The sequence below is a fragment of the Ammodytes marinus genome, assembly GCF_949987685.1.
Source record: "Ammodytes marinus genome assembly, chromosome: 8".
Lineage (NCBI taxonomy): Eukaryota > Metazoa > Chordata > Actinopteri > Uranoscopiformes > Ammodytidae > Ammodytes > Ammodytes marinus.
The window spans coordinates 26,982,281-27,003,069 of NC_137212.1; the positions used below are offsets into that span (position 1 = coordinate 26,982,281).

General features: G+C 42.4%; 1 protein-coding gene across 2 annotated transcripts in view; it reads left to right on the forward strand.

Moving 5' to 3' along the window:
- The first annotated feature begins 1,387 nt into the window (after positions 1-1,387).
- Positions 1,388-20,789, forward strand: part of sned1 (sushi, nidogen and EGF-like domains 1) — a 29,295-nt gene continuing 9,893 nt past the window's right edge. The window contains exons 1-16 of one of the 2 annotated variants that reach the window (XM_080033327.1): positions 1,388-1,800; positions 11,341-11,628; positions 12,142-12,282; positions 12,441-12,603; positions 12,700-12,825; positions 13,097-13,210; positions 13,860-13,973; positions 14,495-14,608; positions 16,041-16,088; positions 17,822-17,914; positions 18,076-18,210; positions 18,553-18,672; positions 19,002-19,118; positions 19,767-19,910; positions 20,309-20,482; positions 20,650-20,763. In XM_080033327.1, coding sequence (XP_079889453.1) covers positions 1,582-1,800; positions 11,341-11,628; positions 12,142-12,282; positions 12,441-12,603; positions 12,700-12,825; positions 13,097-13,210; positions 13,860-13,973; positions 14,495-14,608; positions 16,041-16,088; positions 17,822-17,914; positions 18,076-18,210; positions 18,553-18,672; positions 19,002-19,118; positions 19,767-19,910; positions 20,309-20,482; positions 20,650-20,763 — 2,224 coding nt within the window. In that variant the 5' untranslated portion in view covers positions 1,388-1,581. The remainder of the gene's footprint in view (positions 1,801-11,340; positions 11,629-12,141; positions 12,283-12,440; positions 12,604-12,699; positions 12,826-13,096; positions 13,211-13,859; positions 13,974-14,494; positions 14,609-16,040; positions 16,089-17,821; positions 17,915-18,075; positions 18,211-18,552; positions 18,673-19,001; positions 19,119-19,766; positions 19,911-20,308; positions 20,483-20,649; positions 20,764-20,789) is intronic. The other variant, XM_080033328.1, reaches the window with a different exon arrangement.

Consider the following 20,789-nt stretch of genomic DNA (forward strand, 5'->3'; position numbering starts at 1 on the left):
AGTAGACTGGATGTGCCAAATTGTTTTAAGGATTTCCTCTGGCTCACTGCAGTTGGTGTTTCTAAGTCTGTTTATGCCAGACATGTCATTTTTTAGGAAACAATCTTCGTATACACATTTGTCATATTGATCATGTTCCAGTTTATTTTATGTCATAATCACTGTTTGTGTATCCTAACGAGAATATATATCCAAATATTTAGAATAATTGTTTGCAGATTTCCCTGGTGCTGTGATTTATTAGTGATTCAAAAAGCTCTATTGTGTAACTCAATTATTTTATTATGTGTTGTATTTGACTCAATCAATAGCTGTCTGTGCAAAAGTTGTGATCGTTTTCAATAAACTGGGTGTATCAGAGCACAATTATACAATTTTGTTCCCTTAAAAGGATGTTTGGATTTGATTATCAGTGACTTGTATTCTTCTGGCCATGCAACATTGTTATGGAAAAAAGCGCTGTGTGAACTTTGTTGAGGACAGCGCTGCCCTTTTGTGGCATGTGAGTTCTGGCGTTCCCTTTGCACCATTAAACGCCTTAGTGAATTTAGTGTTGTGGGTGAGAGATGACCTTCGCTCTCTGTTGCCAGTGCTGTCTCCAGTCTTTTCTCTCAAAGATCGTTGCAGACTCCAAGGTCTGTGGGGATCATCATTCTTTGAAAGTCTCACTGGCAATCCTCCTGTAATCTTTTGCTAGCCCAAAAGTCTTTCGATAACATGTGGTCTTCCCCTTTGCTGATTAGAAACCACAGCTATGTTGTGTTCCCCGTGTGTTTGTGTGTATTCATCCACTCGAGCATCTACTGTGTATCTTGAAAAGCCAGTACTGGTAGTTCCCTATCTTTCAATTCAGTCCATGTGCACATGCATATCTTCTGAATGCATAACCTTGCATGCCTTGGTAACGGTACATAGCAGGAGTTTCACTGAAAGGGGAAAATCTTGTCAGAGAGTTTCTTTAAAGCAGCCCTTTGATTATCATAGATCCGCCCAGTGGTTATCCAGTTACCGGTCTCCTTTTAGCCATTGGCTGGAAGCAGCTAATTATGCAAGGTAGTGAATCCCTGTGGGGGAGGTGGGGCCAAAACTGAAAGAACTCCTTTGGCAGGCAGAATAGAGCTTTTATTGAGGATATTTCTAAGCTGACCATCAGGGACCAAATCGCTGGATTGTTAAAAAAAAAAAAAAAAAAAAACATCTCAGCTGAATCACGCTGCTCCCCCTCTCTTTCATTCCTTCCCTCGTTTCATTTCAGTGAGACCGGAGTGTGTGTGTGTGTGTAGCTCTCATGCGGTACCTACCCAGCAGAAGCAAGCAGAATGCAAGGAATCTACAGTATTCCCCAGTCTCACACCAGAAGCCCAGTTCACTACTGAAGGACAAGTGAGAGGGAGAGAAAGAAGCAGAGCCCGAGAGCAGAGAGCAGCAGCCAGGGGAGGATTCAGACTTGCTTGTGTGTTTTGAGAGGAGGAAACGTACGGTCTTGTCCTGTTCTGCTCTTGTTTGCCTCAGGTGTGTGTGCTCCTCCCTCCCTCCTCCTCGGTGCCTGCCTGTCAGCTCCATCCCTGGGTGGCTGAGGCCATGGTGTTGGTGCTGCGAGCCCTGCTGCCCTGCGTCTGCGCCCTGCTCTACCTGGACCTGCTGCGCGGGGTGGAACCCGCCGTGCCCCTAAAGGACTTCTACCCCTTTGGCCAGGACCAGGGGGACTCCCAGACCATCGCTCAGGACGACGGAGGTTCCAGGCTCGTGGAGATCTCAGTGGCTTTCCCCTTCTTTGGAGACAGGCACACTGGACTCTATGTGAGTACGGAGTGCTGTGTTTTCACTGACGAGTGTGTGCGTGCATGTGTTTATGTCTTTGTATGTCAGCGTGTGTGTGCGTGTGTATATGTATGTGTTTATGTCCTAAAATGTCAGCATGTCACTGTGTGTGTGTGTGTGTGTGTGTGTGTGTGTGTGTGTGTGTGTGTGTGTGTGTGTGTGTGTGAGTGTGTGTGTATATATGTGTGTGTATATGTGTCTGTATATGTGTGTATATATGTGTGTGTATATGTGTGCATGCACTTGGCAGCTGGCAATTGAAACTGACATGGTGTGGATTGTTCAAGAGCCTCAGGGAGATGAGATGTGGCGCACTGCCAAACGCTACAGTGCAGTGCCCCCTTTGAGAGTTTGTATATGTTTGTGTGTGCGCTTGCAAGCAAGCTCCGGTGTGTAACCTCATTTTTGGAATATCAAATTTTTCCCCCCCTCGGGTGGAATCCTAATACCTCTATGACAGTCTTCTTCACTTCACATCTATCTGCCCTCCTTGCACTCTAAGGGCTCTCTCAAGTGTAACCGGGAGGGAGAGGGAGAATTATAAGCAGGGGCAGTGGGTTGAGCCCCTTGTTCTAATAAGTCAACAATTAGCTGTTAAAGGAAGTGACAGTTTGTGTTCTTAGCGTTGCGAGGGAGCATCTGTGAGCGGTCCGTTTCAGAGAGTGTGGGGGGAAAATATGCACACTGGAGAGAGAGAGAGAAAGAGAGAGAGAAACAGTGCTCATGGGAGGAAGCAGAATGGTTTGACAAGGATTTTCGCGCACCACAGTGGAACACACTTTTATCTGCCTTTGTCATGTATTGGGTTCAGTTCCAGCGCATGGAAAATGCAGAACTCCCTTAAATCAACACCACCTGTTGTGTGGTTATGCATCCGCGTTTGCTCTAGAAATCTCCCCCCCCCCCCCCCCCCACACACACACACACGCTATCCGACCCCCACCTGCCCTGTTCAGACCCTGGGCAGGGGAGGCTGAAGAACCATGGCAACAGCGGGCAAGGTCAAAGGTCATCTTTCTAATCTAAGCATCAGCGCCAAGAGGATGAGGTCAGTTTCCCAATGAAGATATTTTTTAACTCTTTTGTCGCCACACGTGGTGCATTGACACAGTAGCACAGTAATACAAAGTGCACTGTTGGAGTGTTGTGTCTTTCTGAAGAGTTATCATAATATTTATAACCTTTATTTGCAAAGCACCTTCCATAGAAGAAATGCAGCTTAAATTGCTTTACAAAATAGAAATTACATGTGTGTATTACGAGAGTGCTTCAAATAGAAATGGAATGAACGTAAAGACAGGGATGGAATGCGGCATAGACAATAAGATGAAAAATTAAATATACTTGATAAAAGAAGCAATCAAGAACATAAGATAAAATAAAGTAAAAAAACAACAAAAAAACATTGATAATAATAACGGTCACAATAGGATAAAATAAATAAAAGTCTCCACTTTTCTTATTTGTCCATAAACTCACTAGTCTGGAGCCTTTGTTCGTCATAGTTGCTGTCTGGTGGTGTCTCTTCCAAGTCTTGCAAAGAATTCCAGATCATCACTTCTCCCGTATTATAATGATACGCAATAGTCAAATTAGACAAGATAAGACAAGTCACTGGTTGCTTGGCTCGTTGATCCCGGGATTGAATTATAAAGATAAAAATCTCAGCACTCAACATTCTGAGATGTGCCGTGTTAGTTGCGATGTGATATCCTGTTGCTCATTCTGCATCTCCTTGGTCTGTTGTTCTGTAGTCACGCAAGGCCTAACAGATTGTGACAGGCACTTGAAATTACAGTCACGCTCATTTGAAGTGCCTCACCTGAATCCATTAAACATCTGCTGTTAAGTGCACGGGCCACATGGTGATCTCTGCCACCAGAGAGCTGCTTTGAACAGTTAATATTTCAGTGAGCGAGGGTGGGGGGCTAAATTTGTAAGAATAGTTTATCCCAGGAGTTTGTTCCATGCCTATGGGCTACCAACACATGGAGGCCGTAGTAAAGCCACACTTGAAACTCCACCAAGAAGATCCCATGAAACCTCTTACGATTAGCCTTTGTCCCTTCCTCAAGCAAGCAAAAATCTTATTTTAAGCCTTTGTGAACAACGGAGGCAGCAGTGGATTTTCAAGGTCACCTATTATATATATATATACACTATACATATCTATAAATGTAAATGTATATATTTTTGTTACGGAGTCTTTCAGACAGAGGCTGAAAGGTGGAGATTCAGTAGGAGAGAACCGGGTTGGTAGACACACTTTTTACTGTAGTGTGAATTGCTCATCACCAAAACATCTTTCAATAGTCATTCCTACATTAAATTGAAGCTTAAGGTGTTGGCTTGAAATGTGTATCCCTCTCATTTTCCAACTTATTGTAAAAAAGAAGTAATTAACCATCAAAGACACCCTGATACATTGTGACAACCAACCCCATCACGGGGACGGTTGTCACACTCTATGGGGTTGTTTGTCACAATGTTATCTTGGGAAAAATCTTAAAAAGACGGCAGAACTAAATTGGAAAGTGTTATTTTTTAATGCTTCTTAACACAAAATGAGCAAGGAAGATGTACAGGAAACCCATATTAAGACCAGCCTATATAGCAACATAAAGAACTAAACAAATAGGTCTAACAATATTAGCCTACTCAACTAGGCTACACACATTCACTATCTGAGTTACAGTGATGGCAAATGTATGGTCTGCTTACTCCAACTAAGTATAGCTTGTGTACCCACTAGTTGCACATCCAACACCCGTACCTCCCCTGAACTGCTGTTGGAGAATGTTTCCATACAAACCAAACAAAAACTATTCTCTTCATGAGGATAGTTTTTGATGAAGACTCCTCCTCCAGTCTCTTGCACTTCTGTTTCTTCTCCCCCAGCTGTGGTGGAGTGCATTGGGTCGTGCCTTTGCAGCTGGTCTAGATTGGGGTGCACTGGGTCGTTTTGATTTTGTTGCCCTTTTTTCTTTTGCATGCTAGATGCCTTTACCTGCTCTATTCTCTCCTTCTCTTGGGTGTCAGTGAGGATACAGCTTGACATTTTCTTTAGTTATTGGGTTCCTTTTCTGGCTGCAGCCTTTTGATAACAGGTGACAACCAACCCTAGAATGTGACGACCAATCCCAACTGGAATTTCGTTTACATTTTCTAGCATCAAGGCTTACAAGCATCTAACAACTAGTTAGCTAGCTAACAACAATCTAAACTATAGCTTTCCTTTCACACTTTTTTAGGGTAACGCTAACAAGTGTTTTGTTATAAACCCATTGTGTAAAAGCCCAGAAGAAAAATTCCGAGGAGCTAAATATTTACAATTTGACATGAAAAACACAAAACGTCCTCTCACCTCAAATTCAGCTGTCTTAATCCAAAGATGACTATGTAGGTGACCTCTGATCCCAATTCTGGACAAAATTTCAGAGACAGTTCCTTCTGGTGGCGACATATAACAAATGTGTCAACCAACCTGTGTGACAACTGAACCCATTCTCCCCTAATAGCACTGTAAGAAATACCAAGGGTTTTTTGGACATGAAACCCAAATTACAATTTTGAACCTGAAAATTACCATAATATTTGTCCTTTAAAGAATGCCCAATCCATGTGACACTTGGCTACAGGGTTGTCTAAATGCTATATCAACAGAACCTGATTTGGTCCCACTCCTGGTAACGGAGCTGTCCCTGTGTTATGGTTTGTGTCTGGGAGTTCTCACACGTTGCTGGGATCTCTCTTCCTTCCCCTCCTCCTCCAGGTCCCCCCTCCCCTCCTCCCACGCCTCAGATAACATGGCAGGGGTCTTCCCCCTGGAACTGTCCAGCTGCTTTATCTGAGAAATGACCAATCACTTTAACAGAACACAGATGGATCTGCAAAGCGTCTTAGGGGCTTGCAAACAATGCAGTTCACGGATTAACTACTCTTACGGATGGCCAGTCTAAAGAACATGAAGAGGGATATCCCAAGGTCAGAGAGGGAAGAACGTTTAGAGTTTAAAAGCAGATGTGAAAATAGATGGTTATGATCAAAGGCGTTTAGCGTAGATACATAAATGAATAGAAAGTGGAAAGACTCAAGCTTTTCAAGGACTTTTTCTATTTGATAATATGGTGAAACCATAGATAGTATAATAAAGAACATGTCTTTTAGCGTACTAAAATGTAGGAGACAATGTAGCATTTGTGTGTCATTAGATTTTATATCAAAATTCAAATATTTTTTAAGGATCCTGCCAATAACTTGCTACAGTGTAACTGCACTTTTTACAGATTGCACATCTGCTAGTGCTCATGTGCTCGTCTGAAGAGCTGCGACACTGGGAGTTTGTGAAATTTCATTCACTCACTTTCACTCACCACTATGGACTGTATGGCCCAAATATGCATCATGTTTTTATTCTTTGTGCTCTGCATGGGTGGCTTGGATGAGAGATGTGACTGAGTGATGTTAGAAGCAATTCATCCGCAACGGACATGATATGCGTGTACATACTTTAGGATCTGAAAAAGCCTTTAAGTCTAAAAGTAAATGATGGTTTTGGGAAATACGCTGGTTGGCTTTCTTGTGGAGAGTTAGAAGATTCCACACTCATGCCTGTCCATTAAACACGAAGCTGCAGCCAGGGGATGGTTAGCTTAGCTGAGCATAAACATTGAACGCTTGTTTGTGTAAAAACAAGTTGTGGTTTTATGGGGGGTTTATGTACCAGACAATTTCTTGGCCGGGTGCAGTGACTTCCTAGTCAAATACAATCATTAGAAGTCATGTTTTTGGTTTACCATGCCTTTATGCATCTATGTTTCTTTGTGTAGCGTGTCCACATTCACTTCATGCCAATTACATGAATTTCCAATTTACTTGTTCTATTAGGGGAGAACGGGGTAATTTGTCACACGGGTTGGTTGTCACAATCATTATATCGCGGAACCAGAAGGCGCTGTGTGTGAAATTTTTATATGTAAATATCCAGAATTAGGATCAGAGGTCACCTACATAGTCTTCCTTGGAGTTAGACTGCTGAATTTGAGGTGAGAGGACTGTTTGTGTTTTTCATGTCAAATTGAAAATATTTAGCTCCTCAGTATTTTTCTTCTAGGCTTTTACACAATGGGTTTATAACAAAACACTTGTTACCCATACAAAGTGTGAAGGGTAAACTATAGTTTAGATTGTGGTTAGCAAGCTAATTAGTTGTCAGATGGTTGTTGGCCTTGATGCTAGCAAGAAATTCAAGTTGGGGTTGGTCGTCAAATTTTTTGGGGGGTTGGTTGTCACATGTTATCTCAAGGCTGCAGCCAGAAAAGGAACCCAATAACGAAATACATTGTCAAGCTGTATCCTCACTGACACCCCAGAGAAGGAAAGAATAGAGCAGGAAAAGGCAGCTAGCAAGCAAAAGAAAAAAGGGCAACAAAATCAAAACAACCCAGTGCATCCCAAACTAGACCAGCTGCCAAGGCTACAGAACGTTATGTAGGCCTATTTGTCAACTTGACAATGCAATTAAACTTTCAAATTTAGTTCTACTTTCTTGCCTTCTTTTTAAGATTATTCCCATTAAGATTACATTGTGACAAACAACCCCATAGTGTTTGACAACTGACCCCTTGATGGGGTTGGTTGTCACAATGTGTAAGGGTGTCTTTGATGATTAATTTCTTCTTTAATACAATACAATAGAAAAAGTGAGGGGTACACATTTCAAGCCAACACCTTAAGCTTCAGTTTAATGTAGGAATGACTATTGAAAGATGTTTAGGTGATAAGCAATTCTCACTAGAGTAAAAAGTGTGCCTACTTACCCCGTTCTCCCCTACAGCATTTCTAGTTTCAGGCTTTTCAGCAGTAGCAGTGTACAATATTTTAACTGGAAGTAGGTTATGAAATAAATGTCTCTGTCATTTTAAACAATTGTATCTTTATTTGTGTTAAATACATTTAGCAGACTGTTTAATTTGTGAGCTCACATCTTTTTGCATCAAACCTCCAGTTCACTTGCAGTGTGAAAGTTGTATTACAGTCTTTCCACACTGTTTCAGACAGGATTTATTGCCTCAATCTTAACTCTTGGAGACAAAGGTGAGCCGAGACTAAAGGAGACAGGCCAAATGCACAGGCTGTATAGACTGAAGTCACTTCCTTCGGTCTCGTCAAATAATTGGACAAGCTTGTAACTGTGAAACCTCCGTTCTCGACAAGGAAAACAAATGTTTTCCTGAGTTGATCCATGGGCACCTTTTTCATTCAGGGGGTTTGCTTTGGCTTGACTTAAGCCAGATGAAAGTTTATTTTAGTCCATAAATTGCTTGGCTCTAAAGAAAACCACCCAAGCAAAATCCTGAAATATCCGGCAAAGAATTCCCCAAAAAATAACAAGGGAGTTGTAGAGTGTAGTGGCACCACTGAGAGTGAGAGAAAGAAATATGGGGAGAGAGAGATGCTTCTTACAAGGTTGACTGATCGCACCTCTCTCCCCTGTGATTCTGACCTTGGTCATGTTACAGCATAACACAAGGCAGCTCTGAACCCATTCACTCTCTCACTTATGTGTGATGCATAAGCACCCTTCACTGGAAGCCTGTGCTAGTTATAGCCTGGGTTGAAATCCATGGGAAGAAGGAAAGTATGTGAAAAAAAATGGTTCCAAGTTCAGTTTGAATACCTCTAAGGTCAATGCCATGTCAAAGTGGTCCCCTTAAAAAAAAGAAATACACTTGTTTAAACAGTTCCAGATGCTACGATAGTTTGGATTAGGCGATTAGACATAGTCCAGTATTGGACTATAAACTCTATTTAGTGTTCGGCATGATTTCCTACACTAATTCTGCTGTAAGATGGGTGACTTCCAGACCGCTGCCACCACAGGTCTCTCATTAGTGGGTATGTGGGTGTGGGAGGTTTGTAATTCGTGCACATCCCTCCATTCATCCAGGCCTGTGCCTTGTCTCTTGTTTTTCTCCCAGTATCAGATGGCGCTCTGGCTGACCTTCGGGCCCTGCCCCTGCAGTCGCTCCTCTTTTTCCCCCACACCAGCCACGTTCTCACCACATCACGCTGATGCAAAGGGGAAGACTGTGGTCGGGCAATTAACTGAGTCCCTGTGCCGTGCCAAACAAAACTTCCTCTGCTGTTTTTACAGCAAAGTCCTTCAAATTATGGTTTTCATACACGCAGGGAGCAAAGCCCAAGCAATCGGACGTTGTTTTGTCACTGTCACATGCCACCCGGCTAAGACGCAGAGAGACTAAGTTCACACCAGTTGTTTAGTTAGTGGGATGAATCTCCCCTTGTTGATAAAACGCAGACATGATATGTGAGTGAATGAAAGCCTGTAATAGGAATTCAATCCTTCAGCCTGTAGGACTTTCCTCTCCACTCAGGTTTAGCAGCATGTTTTATTCTTTTACACAGGGGGCGCTCATGGTGTAGTGGTTAGATCGTCCCCCTCATGAGGCTCAGTTCTCTTAGCAGCAGACCCCGTTCCAATCCAATTCACTACACAGTTACTGGTCGACCCCACCTGATGTTTGTGATATACAGTATATTAGGACTCACATCATACATGCTACTTCTTAATCTATCAATAACCTCATTGGTAAATTATATTTTAGAATCAGGCACAGACATAGCTTCATTAGTATTCTCTTCTAGAGGCATTTCACTTCTTTTTATGCTGAACATTTACTATTTTGGATTTGTGGGGTTCAACTTGCCATCCTAACTGTTGCTTTATTGCAATTTTGTAATAACTGTTTGTATTTACAGTTTAAAGCTGCACAAAGTTAAGAACTAGATGGTTAACATAGTTTAATGTTTAAACAGGCAGATATTTCTTACTTGGGTAGCTCGAGACCAAAACAGAGCTAAAATTGGTGTGTAAACAGCTTCTTCTGCTGCCAAGTCGGCAAAAATCAATAAATGCAGCTTTAAGAATAAAAATATAATGCATAAACTGTAAAAATCTATAAAATCCCAATCAATTGAGTGTTACCAACAATTATTTTCCTTATTATTGTTGAAAAAATTGTCTGAAAAAATCAGAAATGGTGAGAAATAGCAATAGAAATTGTCTTTAACTTGCGTTAGAGTTATTCGGACAGCAGTCCAAAATACAAAGATTTCCAATTTGAAACAATATGAAACTGAGAAAGCCGGCAAATCTTTACCTTCGAGAGTGATGGAATTTCATTATCGATTTATTATCAGTCAATTAATTTAATCGCTTAAATCAAATCAAATCAAATCAGTTTTATTTGTATAGCCCAAAATCACGAATACATTTGTCTCAGTGGGCTTTACATTTCATACAATATGATATATGATACAATATGATACAATATGACACCCTGCCCTTACACCCTTAGCTCGGCTGAGAAAAAACTCCCAGTAAAAACCCTTTACCGGGAATAAAAAAAAATTTAAGAAATCTCAGGGAGAGTCGACAGAGTAAGGGATCCCTCTCCCAGGACGGACATACTGCAATAGATGTCATAAGTAGAGAACATCACGAAGGAATTTGATCATTGACCAGGTGATTACATGGTAATACTAAGTAAAGTGCGAATAGTGTGGATGCAGGAAGACTTCAGATGCTGCCAGAGGATCCACACCGTCTCGTCTCCACCAGGGAAAACTAAGGTTTCCATCGCCGGGATTACATCCCACGTCTCCAGGTGGCGTCCTTAACCACTGCAACATCTTTCGCGTTGATGGTCCATTCTCAGATGTTACCGGAGGGGGGACCAGATCCACACCGTCTCGTCACGACCAGGGAAAACTGGAAGAGGACAGACAGGCAACTAGTGAGCAAAGCAAAAATGAATTTAAAGATTGAACAAGCAAGCTTAATTACTTGAGCAATGCACCAGTCGTTGATGAACTTGTATGGGGTTGATATTCCACTATGTTACAGTACATAGCAGAAGGTCGATTTTACAGTGGAGTTTGGTGGACGAGAGAAGTATGGGCTCATTTATTAGGCTACCTCGCTGTTGGCTGACGTGTGGATTTACAAGCTGTGAATGTTCTTCCCGGGTGTGATGACTTTGCAGGTGCGTAAGCAGCAGAAAACCTGGTTTTCTCAGCTGCTGTTATTTCACAAAATAAAGCTAGCGTCTGTTTGCTACATGGGAAGTGCAAACATCCGTTTCGGGAGCTGTCTGCCCCGTGAGGTCAGGCTACGTCTGTTTGTTCACCTTCGCCTCTTCTCCTCATCACTACCGCCTCATCCTACAAAACAAACAGTACAGATGGCTTTATCTGACATGTAGACCAAGATATATCTCTATATGATGCATCTTAAAGCACATGTTAACCCAAAAATGAATACACAATAAAAAAAATTAAAAATTAAGTTTTATAATATTTATGCACATTTATTTTCTCTCAGATTCTTTTAAAAGCTTATTGAGACAGCCAACTAAGATATTATGTATTGATTTTTTTTTATTATTTTTGACCATGTTTCCAGAGGCTCTAAATCCAGCTCTCTCTCCTCCTCAGGTTAACAACAATGGCCTGGTATCTTTCCTGAGGGAAGTTTCTCAGTTCACACCGGTGGCCTTTCCCATCGCCGGGGACAGACGGGTGGTGGCGCCGTTCTGGGCTGATGTGGACAACCGTCGAGCGGGGAGCGTCTTCTACAGAGAGAGCCAGGAGTCCTCCATCCTGATGAGGGCCTCGGCTGATGTCAGGACCTACTTTTCAGAGTTCCCCAACTTCAATGCAACATGGGCCCTCGTCTCTACATGGCACCAAGTTACATTCTTTGGAGGCAACTCCCTCACACCGGTATTAACTCACACTTGGCTTAAGGCTTTACTACTATCCCGCTGTCGTGTAGTTACTGCTTAGACAGAAAGTTTTAGTATCTTGAGGGCCTGGGACCAGTAATTCCCACTTGTAACCAAGGGGGTTGTAACCTGGCAGTTTCCATGTGGAAAGAGTGTGGAGTTGAAATAGCTAGCTAAATGTAACAGATAAATGGTTGAAGGATTTAGATTGTGCCAGTCCATGTGGTAGTAGTAACAGTGGGAATTTATAATCTGTAACTCCCAAGATAGAACTTTGTTGTCAAGTCTTAAAATTGGGATGCAATTTGTGGTCAGAAAGCACAGCTATTGGGTTTCATTCTAATGCTAATTGTGAATGTCTCGCTATTAGGAGTCTATTACCTCTCAAGCCTGACTGACATGAAGGAATCCGTACCATTAAAATATGAGGAGTCTGTGAGATGCACGCGTTATTAACATATTTCAGGGAAATCAGGAAATGGTTTAACCGAGCCTGCTCTTCTCTTTGCAGGTTAATACTTTCCAAGTGGTGCTTATTACAGATGGAGATCTTTCCTTCACTATATTCCAGTACAATAACATCACTTGGACCACGGGCATGCATGCCAGCAGTGGAGGAAACATGGCTGGGCTGGAAGGGATTGCAGCGCAGGTAAGATCACATGGCTATTGAGTCGTGGTGACAACATTTGGAATGTATGGTATGATTTGATCCCTGTAAAGGATGCAAACTACATATTTTTCTCATGTGTTTTAAGCTCTTTTTCAGCTCTCTTTGAGATAACTGTCTCCTTGTTCCTGTCCTCCCAGGCAGGTTTCAACGCTGGCGATGGCAAGCGCTACTTCAACATCCCCGGCTCTCGCACAGGTGATGTGGTGAACGTCGAGGGAACCACCAACGTGGGCTACCCAGGCAGATGGGTTTTCCGTATAGACGACGCAAATGTAGAAGTGGGTGGATGCAATGACTCGGGTAAGACCTGCTTCTAAGTGATGAGCTATCCTTCTCCTGGCTATTTAAATACTTCTGCTGCGAGGAAACCTTGGTTACATTGACCTCTTTCCTCAGCATCGGTGTGTCCACACCTGAGACCGTGTCTGAACGGAGGCCAGTGCATTGATGACTGTATTACAGACAACCCCTCCTTCACTTGCTCCTGCTTGGCTGGCTTCACCGGTCGACGGTGCCAGATTGGTGAGTTATGGTCGACTTTGCTTCCTGCTCTGTTGTGCTCGGCACACACTGAACGAATACTTGTCTACCTGAGATCAGCCAGGAAAAATAGAGTCAAAAAAATACTCTAGGTTTCACCTGACCTGCCAAAGAGACACCTGAATACTTCCTTAATACCTGTACTAGCTTCATGCCAATTTGTTGAAATGACCTAATTAACTGAACTTGGTAAGATGATTTCTTCCAATTAAAAGAGTCATACTACCTTCTTTGTATTTCTCCCTGTCTGTAGATGTGGATGAGTGTGCCTCGTATCCTTGCCAGAACGGAGGGACTTGTGAGGACCGGATTAATAGTTTCATTTGTCAGTGTCCTGCTGGATACACTGGGATTCAATGTGAAACAGGTACAAAGGACACTTTGCCTCACAGCTGCTATATACGGTGGTCACAATAACATATTGTATTTGTTCCTTCTAGAATACTTTCTGTAGAGTCGTGAAAATGTGTAAATTGATCAAAAATGTACAAGAAAACCCACATATATGTAAGATTTTACTGAATAGCAAGAAATCACCCCAAAACAAGTTCATCTAAATATAGACATTTTTACTACATCAAGAAAAAAAACACTTCTTCTCCTACCCTCTCAATGCCCTAAATAGGCTGAAGACCTGGAAAAACTGATTAATTAAAGTATTTTTGTGCCTCATTTAGCAGTTTCCACACACACACACACACACACACACACACACAAAAAGGTATTTTGGAATATTTTAGTCCAGCCTGTGTGGAGCTTCTGAGCTTCTTCCCACAGTCCAGCCCGTGGAGATGTATCAAACCTCTTCTAATACCTTTCACAGCCAGCAGCACATACTTGCAGAGTGAGGGGAGCAGTGTGGCGGATATATTAATCAGCTGAGTAAATATTCCATGAGCGTGTCTCTCTGTCCCCCTGTGTGTGTGTGTGTGTGTGTGTGTGTGTGTGTGTGTGTGTGTGTGTGTGTGTGTGTGTGTGTGTGTGTGTGTGTGTGTGTGTGTGTGTGTGTGTAACAGACATTGACGAGTGCAAAGACAGACCGTGCCTCAACAACGCATCGTGTGTACAAGGCGATGGCAATTTCACCTGTGTGTGTGAACCGGGTTACACTGGTGTCCTGTGTGAGACAGGTGAGTGGGGGATGTGGTCGGGGGGGTTGGAGTTAACACTCCAGGGGGAAGTAGGCATCTCGCTCCAGAGGAAATATTTTCTGCTGCTTTCCAGATGTTTTTGTCCTAAGAGTTCCCAATCCACATAGACTATTGGCTCCAAATTCAGGTTCTGGTTGAATTCATTTGTGGACAATTCTTCTTTTTTTCTTTGTTGGTTGACACAATGTAGCAAGTGTGCTGAGGTCAGGTCGGATTCCACAATCTCGCTCAGCTAGTGATTGATTGTTGATGAAGTTTGAATTATCAGGCCCTAGCACAGTTCATGAATTCTTGTATCTACATGAGACGGGATTACTCTTAATACCAGACACCTGGTCAGTGAAACTCTATGCTTTCAGAAAGGGGGAAGTTAATCCATATCAATGTCTCGGGAAACAGACTCCTGCTTTTCCATGTGAAGATTGAAAAATATCTTGATGTGAAACTGTAGCAGATTAACTTCTCTCGTCGGATTAACCGGCTTTTTGTGCTTCCTCCAGATATTAACGAATGCGAGTCGCAGCCGTGCCTGAACGGAGGGGAGTGCGTCGATCAGGTGGCCAACTTCACCTGTGTTTGTCCTGCTACCTTCACTGGAATGCTCTGCGAGACAGGTGACTTGAGCTAGAACTGTATATTTTTGCCAGAAATGCATGTTTGGGGATAATGATTCATGGTAGAAAATGTTGACATACTGTGGGCTGTAAGTCCTGCTTTTGCCTTTCTCTTTGGCTGCCTGTAATGTTGCCTTTTTCCAACTGGGACAAGCACAAAGGGAATCCTATCATACCTCTTTGAGAGCAAGATGAGTGTTTATGGCTATGAACTTTGTTTAAAGGGAGCTGCTTTTGTTGCTTCTCCAATTTTCCGTCGTTAACAACCATTTCTTTCAAGAATTTAAGCTACATCGCCGCTGCAAATATTTTCACCGTACTTCATCAAATACTTTATTTGCTGTCACCTGAAAAGCTGTTCCTTTTGTAGTATCAATGTTTTCCGACTCTTTGACCTTTCTTCATGTAGTAAGGTCTCTGTAGCCTAACACAGTCAGATTTTTCACAGATTTCTGTACCCTGAAATCATAGCGATCATACATTCTAAATACTATGGAGGGACCTTGTTTTGTAACAGCCATCAAAAGTATGATGAAAACATTCTCAGTTTTGATATTAAGCTCACATCATTAGCTTAAATTCCTAGTTTCCCTGTTATTGTTTGTCAATTCAAAAACATGTCTCAATATCAGTCTAATAAAGCATGTGTCTGTGTTGCGGGTGTTTGGTGTTCGAATGGTCGGTTCACCCAAATTGCCTGATGATGATATATTGGCCAATATTTTGATATTATACACACAATACCAATGTGTGACATAAACCAAGATATTGTAAAAGAAAAAAGCAAGCCAAGATGTGTATTAACACTGGATTTTCTGTGTTGCAGTGCACACACAGTATGTACAGGTAGCGGATCCTGAGGAGATATTAACTGATTTTGACAACAACAAAAATATTTTGATCACAAGCATTCTCACTGACTACACCTTTTGAGATGAAAGATTTCTGTATAAGACATCTTCCATTGCTCTTTGGTGGAAACTGTTTCTAAATGACGGCAAACATGTCTTTTTGGCATGGCATTTCTGTTCTGCGATTTCCTGTTACCTATCAGCCAACATATGCATCAAAACCAACATATCAGTCATAATAACCAGTCAGGCTGTTGGTATTACTGTTAGTATAACAGATTTCTCAAATAGTTCTCCAATAATGTATCACATCTTTCTTGCTCACATTTATTTAGTGGTTCTACATTTCTACATTTATTTGCCCAGGTTTCCAGGTAATTGTCTGAGATTTATGTTGCCACAGGAATACAATCTAGGTGAATGGAATTTCACTGGGAACATTTTTCACAGGGACTATTTGTTTTGTGAAAAGTGTGATCTACCATAGCAATAGGGACAGTTTATTTCTAAATGTAAATTGGCATTGCTGACTCCCATCACTCCCTGACATTCCATTTTGAATCCTTGTCTTCCTCTGTCAGAGCTGGTGCTGCTTCATGTCAATTCAACTGAGGCAGAAAACCAAACAGGTAAAAGCAAGTACAGCTGCAGCTTTGCCAAATTTCTTCACGTACACTCTGATTCCTGCCCCACAGCCTGTCGTGCCCATCCATACGCAGCATTGTTCCAAGAGATAGAAGAAGTGCAAGCGGCCCCATATGTGTGAATGCACAAGCTCAGGGAAGTGGCCCTAGCTTCTACTGTATGGTGACAAGTGTAAAGCTATTGTACACTTGGGCAGGCTGACACTTTGAGCAGGCGGCTTCGCAGGTAGACAGCAGACTGGGGTATTTAAAGAGGAGCTGTGCTATCCCACAGGAATTTGGAGCGCTGCCCTGGAAGAGGCTGCTGTGATGATGGATTATTGTAATTATCAAAACTGACACGGCCTCGCCCAGTTTACTACGGGAACTGGTGGCTTGATGTTGTAAATAATTGTTTTATAGCCCATTTTATTAGTTTACCAACAAGAGGAAGTGCTTTGTCTAGACTTGAAAAGGCCTCTTTATGAGTCAAAGCTGCTCTTTGGTATTCAGGTCATTTCTTCAGACAGAGCTGTTGAAATATGCGTACTGCCACACCGCTACTTGCTCTCCTGGAAGTTGGCCATTGCGCCACACTATAGTTTCAATCACAGCTGCTGCTTGCATAAGCATAGGGCAATGTGAACACAAAATATATAAAAGGCTTTCAACCTCACCTAATGCTGCATACCTTCCCTTCATAAATGCATATTAAGTCATTTTATAGTGTCTTTATCTGTCTCATATTATATATTTTTTTGAAATAACTATTGAGCCATTTAAAGGTATTTCATGCTCCCATGAGGGGTCAGTGTCACCCTCTGATAACAGCTGTTTCAATTTTTTTTTTCCTTTCCCCCACCAAAAGCTCTTTAATAGTATTTGAGCTATTGCAAATGCATGCTACTTCTCACCCTTGAGCTGAAATAACTATCAGTGCTTATATAGGCTCTCTTAAATCTCCCAAATACTTTCCTGCCTGGCTCACTTGGACGGCACAGTGGAAAAAGGAGCACGATCCTCCAAGGAAGAGAAAGTAGTGGGACTCTGAAGTGCCTAATCAGGCTCTCAGATCAAAGGGCCGGGCCGCACAGGTGGCCAATGAAAGTGTCTCCTGGTAATTAACAAAATCCATTAATTGCCCTCGGGGCCATATACTTTGGTCACAAAATATACTCCATATCATCAGAAAAATAATACCCTCCACCGAGCTCCCCGGGACTTCAAAGGGGGTGCCATTTAGCTGCGATACGGCCATGTTGCTTTGATCTGCTGCTGCAATTAGGAGGGAGAGGAAAATAAAAACATTCTTACAATTTGTACGGAGCGGATGTGCAGCGTGCTGACTGGTAATCCTTATGCTCCTGTGAACTTTGTTGGCACAGATTAGGGGAAGAGAAATGACGAATCAATACATGGTTTACAGTATAACAGATGAAAGACGCCCGGCATATGGTACACATGTTGACCATTTATACCTTCTGTCTATGTTTACACTCAGGGCCAACGCTGAAAACTTAACATCATCTGAGGACTTGGTTTTAAGTAGCTCGAGCAAACTTTCCAGCTTTGAGCCTCTCTAGCTCACACACGCACGCACACACACACACACACACACACACACACACACACACACACACACACACACACACACACACACACACACACACATACACCCACATACACCCACACACACTCACTCACGCATTCTCTCTCTCTGTCTCTTCCTGTGTCTGCAGAGGAATGTCTTTGCCAGAATGGGGGTGTGTGTGTGGACATCAATGGGACTTGTGAATGCCCCTCGGGCTACACAGGACTCTACTGTCAGCTTGGTGAGTATGATACGTATAATCCTATCAGGTGTCTCACAAGAGTTTTTGATGGATGTGAAGAAAAAAGTTGGCTCGCTGTAAGATTTCATATGTGTCCAAACCAGAAGCCATTTTTCCAAAAATCTGCAAACCTGTCTTTCTCTCAACCCCCTTCCTCTCAGAAGTAACCCAGACTCCATGCAGTAACAGCAGGCCGTGTCCCGATGGAGGTCCCTGTTTGGAGTACGGAGGAACCTACCTGTGTACATGTCAGACTAGTGTAGCAGAGCTCGATCACAAGGACTTCTACCCCTATGGTAAGAGCCTCAGGCACCCGCCCAACAGCAAGGCACTTTGCAGCTATGTGTCATGGTTTCTATAGCGACAAACACATTTTTAAACACACTGGTCTTGACAAGTGTCACTTTCCATTTTCATAAATAATGGGTCACAGTTGCAGTTTGCATTTACGACGCGGGGAGACATTTCAAAATGATTTATGCTGGGGATTTTGCATTTAATCCAACCATAAAATGACAAATAATAATAATGTTTTTTAAAGGTCGGACCAAGCCCACAGGCTTCAATAAAATGAAAGAGCTTTGTGTCAGTTTCCCAGTGCAATGGAACACAGTCAAGTCTCGGTGTGTGTTTTTCAGTACAGCCCCGATCGGTCTGCGACTCCTCTCCGTGTCTGAATGGGGGCTACTGCTACGAGCTAGATGGAGGCTACACCTGTGAATGCAAATACGGATACTCGGGGAAGCACTGTGAAAAAGGTAGCATAGTTGATCAAAACATTTAAACAATACCTTCATGAACTCATGAATGACCTTTATCTAAACATCCCTCAGATGTGCACATTGTCACTCGGGCTCAGACCCAGCTTTAATGCATTAGGAAACATACCATTGCTCATAATACTGCTTGATAAGAAATATTACAATACTGAAACGGCTTTTGATAATGTGTACTTTTGACTGAGCTATGAGCTATTTTTCTTGAATTATTACTGGAATTACAATGCGCTGGAAGGGATTAATTTTATGTGATTATGAACTAGAGTAGTCTGTACTTTAAGGATCCCTTTCTCCCTGTCTCTTTCCAGTTAGACTCAATACCTGTGCTTCTGGTCCCTGCCGCAACGGAGGCTCCTGTAAGGAAGAGGCAGGCAGCTACAGATGTGTGTGTCCCTATAGATTCACCGGGAAACACTGTGAAGTGGGTGAGTACCACGCGCAAAAAACTTTTTGCGCTCATTGCAACTTTTTTGTTGCAAGTTTGTGTTGAAAGCATGTGTAGAAATGCATGGAAATCATCTAATCTCCAGTAAACCCCTATTCCTAGAATGCTCCTCTGTCAAACTAATTAAGAAGTTACACATCTGGGAGTGGTTTTAGATTTGAATAAGGTCACGGAAACATCATTTTTGCATCTTAAGAACATCACCAAAGGGGTTTAGATGACGGCAACTCTGCTTTCACCAGGCCTCCTAAAAGCTCTTTAACAAAATGACAGAATGCTGCAGTCAGGACTTGACTAATATGAACACACTACACTGCCTTTATCTTTTAGTATTGTTTTTAAAGTCCTTTTATTTTGTATGAATTCTTTGATAATGTAGAACATTCCTTCATCAGTGACTGCCCTTCATTTGTTCACAGAACAGAAATACTTGTGGTATTTTTGTAAGTGGTTTCAATGTTGGTGTTTTGTATCCTTTTCATTCCTGTTAGTGTCATTGGTTTTCGGTAATTTTCCATTAACTATTTGAATTTATCATTATTTATTTATTTTTATTTTGTCTTTGCAGGTACTTAACAAAAAAAATATTTTTCAATAATAACTGTCTAGTGTGTATGTTCTATTGCAGGGAAGCCAGACCCCTGTGCCTCCAGCCCCTGTCTGAATGCGGGGACGTGTTTTCACTACATAGGAAAGTACAAATGTGAATGCACTGAGGCCTTCAGCGGCAGGCACTGTGAGGTCAGCACCAGCTCAACACAAACCTCCACAGGTAAGCAGACTGTGTGTCCGATGCTGCACTTTGATCATGTTGACCTTACTACAGTAGACTGACGCAGGAAGGGGGATTTCCTGAGCTGCTCGCTGTTAGAGACACTGCTTTTCCATGTGAAGATAATCTTAGCAACGTTGCTGCACTGGTTGCCCCACATTTACAGATATAGAACGACTACATACGCTATATAAAGCAAGACCTGATTAGACCTGATGATTCATGTCTACGCACTCTTAACAGCATGCTGGAGGTAATTTTAGTCCGGATGGAAAACACCTCCGTTTCCATTAGACTGTCCTGGATGAGCTCCTTTAAGCCCCGGTGTATGTGGGCCGGTGTTACTATGCAGCAATGAATGGCAACATGGCACATCCGTGTGTTTGTGTTCACTCCAGAGCTGGGCTGTGGGCCGCCTCCGCAAGTAAGGCACGCCGAAGTCCAGTTCTCCTCGACAACACCGGGCTCCATGGCTATGTATACATGCCATTCAGGATTCATGTCTGTGCCTAGAGCCACCCAGAGCATCTGTGGTATTCAGGGAGACTGGAGCCAGCCACCCATTTGTGAGGGTCTGTAACATACACCAACACATGGACACACACTCTGAAAAGCAAAACATGTCTTTCAATGACTTTGACATTAATAAGTTCCTCATGAATGAGATTTCAGTTATTCTAACAGTTTATAGGCTAAAATGTCGTTTTTCAACCGATTTCTTCATTTCCCACCATTACAGAGATCAACGAATGCCTGTCCAAGCCTTGTCTTAATGGCGCTACGTGTCGTAACCAGATGGGATCCTTCCAGTGTGAGTGTGACGATGGCTACAGTGGAAAGCACTGTCAGACAGGTAAGGCCTGATCAAAGTCTTCTATA